At 39.5% G+C, this 4,674-nt stretch overlaps 1 protein-coding gene across 4 annotated transcripts; it reads left to right on the top strand.

Annotated features, from left to right (window-relative positions):
• LOC122055693 (BTB/POZ domain-containing protein NPY4-like) lies at positions 1-4,469 on the top strand. Of its 4 annotated transcripts, none has more exons than XM_042617253.1 (5): positions 1-258; positions 362-598; positions 2,041-2,110; positions 2,401-3,582; positions 3,699-4,469. In XM_042617253.1, exons 2-5 carry the CDS (start codon positions 537-539, stop codon positions 4,236-4,238), a joined length of 1,854 nt encoding a protein of 617 aa, XP_042473187.1. In that variant the 5' UTR covers positions 1-258; positions 362-536; the 3' UTR covers positions 4,239-4,469. The 4 variants fall into 4 exon arrangements, with proteins under 4 accessions (XP_042473187.1, XP_042473195.1, XP_042473179.1 ...); XM_042617261.1 differs by having other exon boundaries at positions 331-598; XM_042617270.1 differs by having other exon boundaries at positions 2-159; positions 331-598.
• Positions 4,470-4,674: the final 205 nt, after the last annotated feature.

Below are 4,674 nucleotides of genomic sequence, written 5' to 3'. Positions count from 1 at the left end.
GACACAGAGGTGCTCTTCCACAGTCCAGCCTTTGTCCCCTTCTCCTGCCACCCTTCTTCCTTCCACTCCCATCATTGCACGTAGCCCCCCTGCTCCTCCTCCTGCTTCTCTTTTCTTTCTTTCTTTTCTTTCGTTTCCCCTGCCCATGGTTATATAGAGGTCACCTGTTCAGCTTGGCACTCATCATTTTTTTTTTGCTTTTCTTTTCCTTTTACTCTGTCAACAAAGAAGGATTGGAGCTGATTAGTTTCCTTCAAGGTTACAATGTCTAAAAGCTTTGACTCTGTGCAAAGTTCTCTAACCCCTTGTTTTTCCTTCTCTTTCCTGCAGCAGTTTAATGCTTTAGGATGAAGTCTTGCAGGCAACTATGGAAGGTATTGAAGGCATCTGTTGGAAGAAGGTTTGAGATTTGGTCTTCTCCTTGCTGAGGAAATTCACTATTCACCAACCCCTAGAACAGACCTTTCCCATGTACCCAAGGTTTTGAAGGGGGAAGGGATAATTAGGGTTCTCAGCTTCTTGCAGCTTTTGGAAAGATGAAGTATATGAAGCTTGGATCGAGGCCAGATGACTTTCATTCTGATGGGAACAATATCAGGTGAAGCTCTTGTGAAAATTGATCTTTTTGTTGTTGAGAAAATGGAAGTTAAAATTACCTGTTAGCATTTTCTTTGTTCTGTGTGTATATCTTCTGAAGGCAGCTCATTTTATGAAGCAAATTGCCTTTCTCTTTGTTCTTCATGTAGAGAGTGCTCCACCAAATAGACAACTATGTGATAAAAAAAAAATTGCTTCTTTTGAAGCTTTTTATTGCACTAGAGTACAGATTCTACACCAGTTAGAGGTCTTAGAGGTTAAAATTCAAGGTTTAAAATCTCTTTCCGATCTAGAGTTTTCAGTGTGCCTATGCCATAATGAAACACTTTTGGTGTCATACAAAGTGTCAACATATCCTACTAGTGGTGAATTGTTGTTGAGGATGGAGCTGAAAAAAGAAGAATGTACCTAGAGGAGCTATTCTGCTGCTTCCAAAATCAACGAAAGTTATTTGAGCCTCAACCATTTTGGAGCTATTCGTGAGTCGAAGAAAACACGCAGCAGTGTAGAGCTTGAGTGCGGTCCTCAGGGAAAGCTATTCATGAGTTGAGGAAAATTTTCACATAGTTGTCTCGAGCTTGTGCAAGCCCCTTTGCATACAAAAGGTGTTTGTGGGTGGGTTGTGTAGAGATACTACGAGTTGACAAAGAGAAGTTGTTCCAAATCTTCTCACTCAGAGAATGCTTGCATTTTTTTTTTTATATAATCCAAGTGTTTGGGCTTCTCCCGACTAATCCCGGAGGTAGACAGCCATCCCCCTTGATTTGCCTATCGTGACCATTCTGTGCATTGGTGGGCAGATAGAACAAGATGTTTAACTCGTGCCAACTGACAGCGATATCTCAAACCATATAGTTCCTGTCAGTGAAATCATGTCAACATGGGCGACATAATATCATTCACCCATGCCAACAGTATTATTGTTGGTAACCAAAGGCTTGTGAAGACATAAGTTATCATTTTTTTTTCAAAAAAAGAAGAAGCTTTTTTCTACTTATTGATTGTCCCTATTAGTTAACTTGAGTTTCAGAGAAGGGTGTTAGGCTCCTCTTAACATGAAGACTTTATATGGAGAATCTGAATTTTTTTTACAACATGTGGATACATTTTCTCTTGGACTGAAAGTAGTCTATCTAGAAGTTTTTTATTCAAAGAGTGATGGTTTTAGAAGTATATTTTATCATAAAAAGTATTAAGAAATGTTCAGTGTTTTAATGAATAGGATAAGGAGACATTTCATTTTTAACACAGTTGCAATCATCACATAGTTCGCTGTCAGCTTCTCCAGTTTCCTCTTTATTCATGACTATATGTTCAGAAATTGAGTTTATTGCTATTTTACCTTTTTAAATGATTTTCCATATCCATTGTGTTTTTTCTTTTCATACATATTAAAAGACGTCAGTTCATTCATCTGAATACTGAGATTTGAGAATTATCCAGGTTTGTTACAGCTGAACTGGAAGCTGACATTGTCATAAGTGTAGCAGATGTGAAGTTTTATCTACATAAGGTAACCACTATACTCTCAATTGATAGCTGGGCTACCACTTTGTCCTGGATTCTCTTCTTTTATTTTTTTTCCTAGGGATGTTTTGTAGTCAATTGAACTCAATAGACATCTTTGGTTGTTTTTCTTTCTATAGTTTTTTTTTCATGAAATTATAGAATTCATATGTGATATTTTAGTACTAGATGTATTCAGTGTCGAATTGTTTGTGATCCTCGATCTGATGGTATATTTTCCCTCCAAATATCCCCCATTTAGGATAAATTCTCATCTTTTTTTAATGGTATATGCAGTTCCCTCTTCTATCGAAAAGTTCTCGCTTGCAAAAGCTGATAGCAGCTAAAAATGAGGAGAACAATGAGATTGACATACCTGACATTCCTGGTGGCCCAGCTGCATTTGAGATCTGTGCTAAATTTTGTTATGGCATGATTGTTACCCTCAACGCGTACAATGTCATTGCAGCTCGCTGTGCTGCAGAATACCTTGAAATGCATGACAGTATTGAGAAAGGAAACCTCATCTACAAAATAGATGTCTTCTTGAGCTCCAGTGTTCTGCGTGCATGGAAGGATTCAATAATCGTTCTTCAGACAACAAAGTCTTTGCTACCATGGGCGGAGAACTTAAAGGTAGTCAGCCAATGCATCAACTCTCTAGCTTCCAAAGCATCCATCGATCCTTCTGAGGTAGATTGGTCCTACACCTACAACATGAAGAAAATTGCATCTGACAATGGAATTGATGTGCATTGGAATGGAGTTAGGAAACAACAGTCTGTCCCCTCAGATTGGTGGGTTGAGGATCTCTGTGATCTTGAAGTGGACTTATATAAGCGGGTTATCCTTGCCATCAAGGCGAAGGGGCTGGTGTCAAATGATGTGATCGGAGAAGCTCTAAAAGCTTATGCTTACAGGAGGCTTCCAGGTTTTCAGAAAGGTAGAGTGATGACTGCAGGCATCAATGCTCCAAAAGTTCAAACAATACTGGAAACCATTATTTGTCTATTGCCGACTGAACCAGGTTCAGTTTCATGCAGTTTCTTGTTCAATCTTTTAAGAACTGCACACTTGCTGGAATGCGAAGGAATATGCAAGAAAGAATTGATCATGAGAATCGGATCCCAGTTACATGAAGCTTCTGTGTCCGACCTTTTATTTCCAGCAACGACAGGGGAGATTGCGCATGATGTTGACTTGGTTCTGAGTATCGTGGAAGAGTTTGTGATGCTTGACAATGACATTGCTCAAACCAATCCTGAGGACTTAGAGGAAGTCGTGGAGATCAAGAGCCCAATCTTTGTTTCACCAAATTCAAAAGTTGCTGTTACAAAGCTCGTTGACGGGTACCTCGCTGAAATTGCAAAAGATCCAAATCTACCTCTTTCCAAGTTTATCAGGCTTGCCAAAATGGTATCAGCTGCCTCAAGGCCGGTACATGATACACTTTACCAAGCAATTGATAAGTATCTTAAGGTAATTGATGAACAGCCTTATAGATTTTTCTTTAGGATCATATGGTTCCTCCTCATATTGGATGTTCTTTGACAATTTGAATAATTCCCTTGCTTGTTTGCTTTATGCTGATGTAGGAGCACCCGTTGCTAACAAAGAGTGAAAGGAAGGAAATATGCGCTCTGATGGACTGCAAAAAGCTGACGACTGAGGCCCGCATTCATGCAATTCAAAATGAGTACCTTCCTCTTCGCGTAGTGGTTCAAGTTCTCTTCTTTGAGCAGATGGGAGCATTAGCGGGTTGTGCAACTGAACTACCAGAAAATGGTAGACCTCTTTTCCTTCATGAAAATGCTGCCTCCTATGGGAGCTCAAGATCGTCCGTCACAACAAACACAAGAGACGGATGGGGCAGTGTCCCTAATTCTCTCAAGCCTGTGAGCTTGGCCTGTAGTGGCGGAGAAAGACACAATGGATGCAATGATGCTGATAAGAATTGTGATCACAAGGGTAACAGCAAAGTCAAGGGAATACTGATGCCCAAGAAGATAATGAACAAGCTGTGGTCAAGCAAAGTTGGCGAAAACAGCAGCTCTGACATGTCTGAGAGCCCTGACTCCACTACTCTAGAATCCAAATCGGTTCATTCAAGGAACACAAGACACTCGGTGTCATAGCAACAACAGAGAGATAAAAATTAGTTTCCTTTAGTGAAAGTTGGAATGACATTGAAACATACCAGATGTCATGATTGAGCATTTTGAATCAACTTTGCTCAAGAAGGTGTTGCTGAATGATAACTCTTTCTTTCCTTTTTTTTTTTTTCATGTACCATTAGATGGCTGGCTGATGTAAGTGGGTTTGATGTGAAATGTAAGTATCATAATTAAGATTTGATGTTGATATAACCGGCTTGAAGGTGTGCTAAACCTTTTGGAAAGAAATTTTGATGATCATGTGAAGATGCATCAGCCTTGGTTTACTTGGTCCAAACAAATACAGATAACTCTCACTTGTGTTCCCTTCATAAATAATCCCAAGCTCAAGGTATGCTCAATTACAACTGCTACTGATTATTAATTGATGTATCTTTTCTTCTTTGCTGCTTCAAAG

The sequence above is a fragment of the Zingiber officinale genome, chromosome 1B (assembly GCF_018446385.1).
Source record: "Zingiber officinale cultivar Zhangliang chromosome 1B, Zo_v1.1, whole genome shotgun sequence".
Taxonomy (NCBI): Eukaryota; Viridiplantae; Streptophyta; class Magnoliopsida; order Zingiberales; family Zingiberaceae; genus Zingiber; species Zingiber officinale.
The sequence above is the reverse complement of the archived record's forward strand: the minus strand, read 5'-3'. Positions and strand labels throughout refer to the sequence as shown.

Bases quoted from the DNA above. Each gene is read 5' to 3' on its own strand.
- LOC122055693 (XM_042617253.1), top strand. From the start codon at position 537: ATGAAGTATATGAAGCTTGGATCGAGGCCAGATGACTTTCATTCTGAT. The intron at 599-2,040 runs GTGAAGCTCTTG...AGAATTATCCAG, and splicing joins TCTGATGGGAACAATATCAG to GTTTGTTACAGCTGAACTGG. The intron at 2,111-2,400 runs GTAACCACTATA...TGGTATATGCAG, and splicing joins TGAAGTTTTATCTACATAAG to TTCCCTCTTCTATCGAAAAG.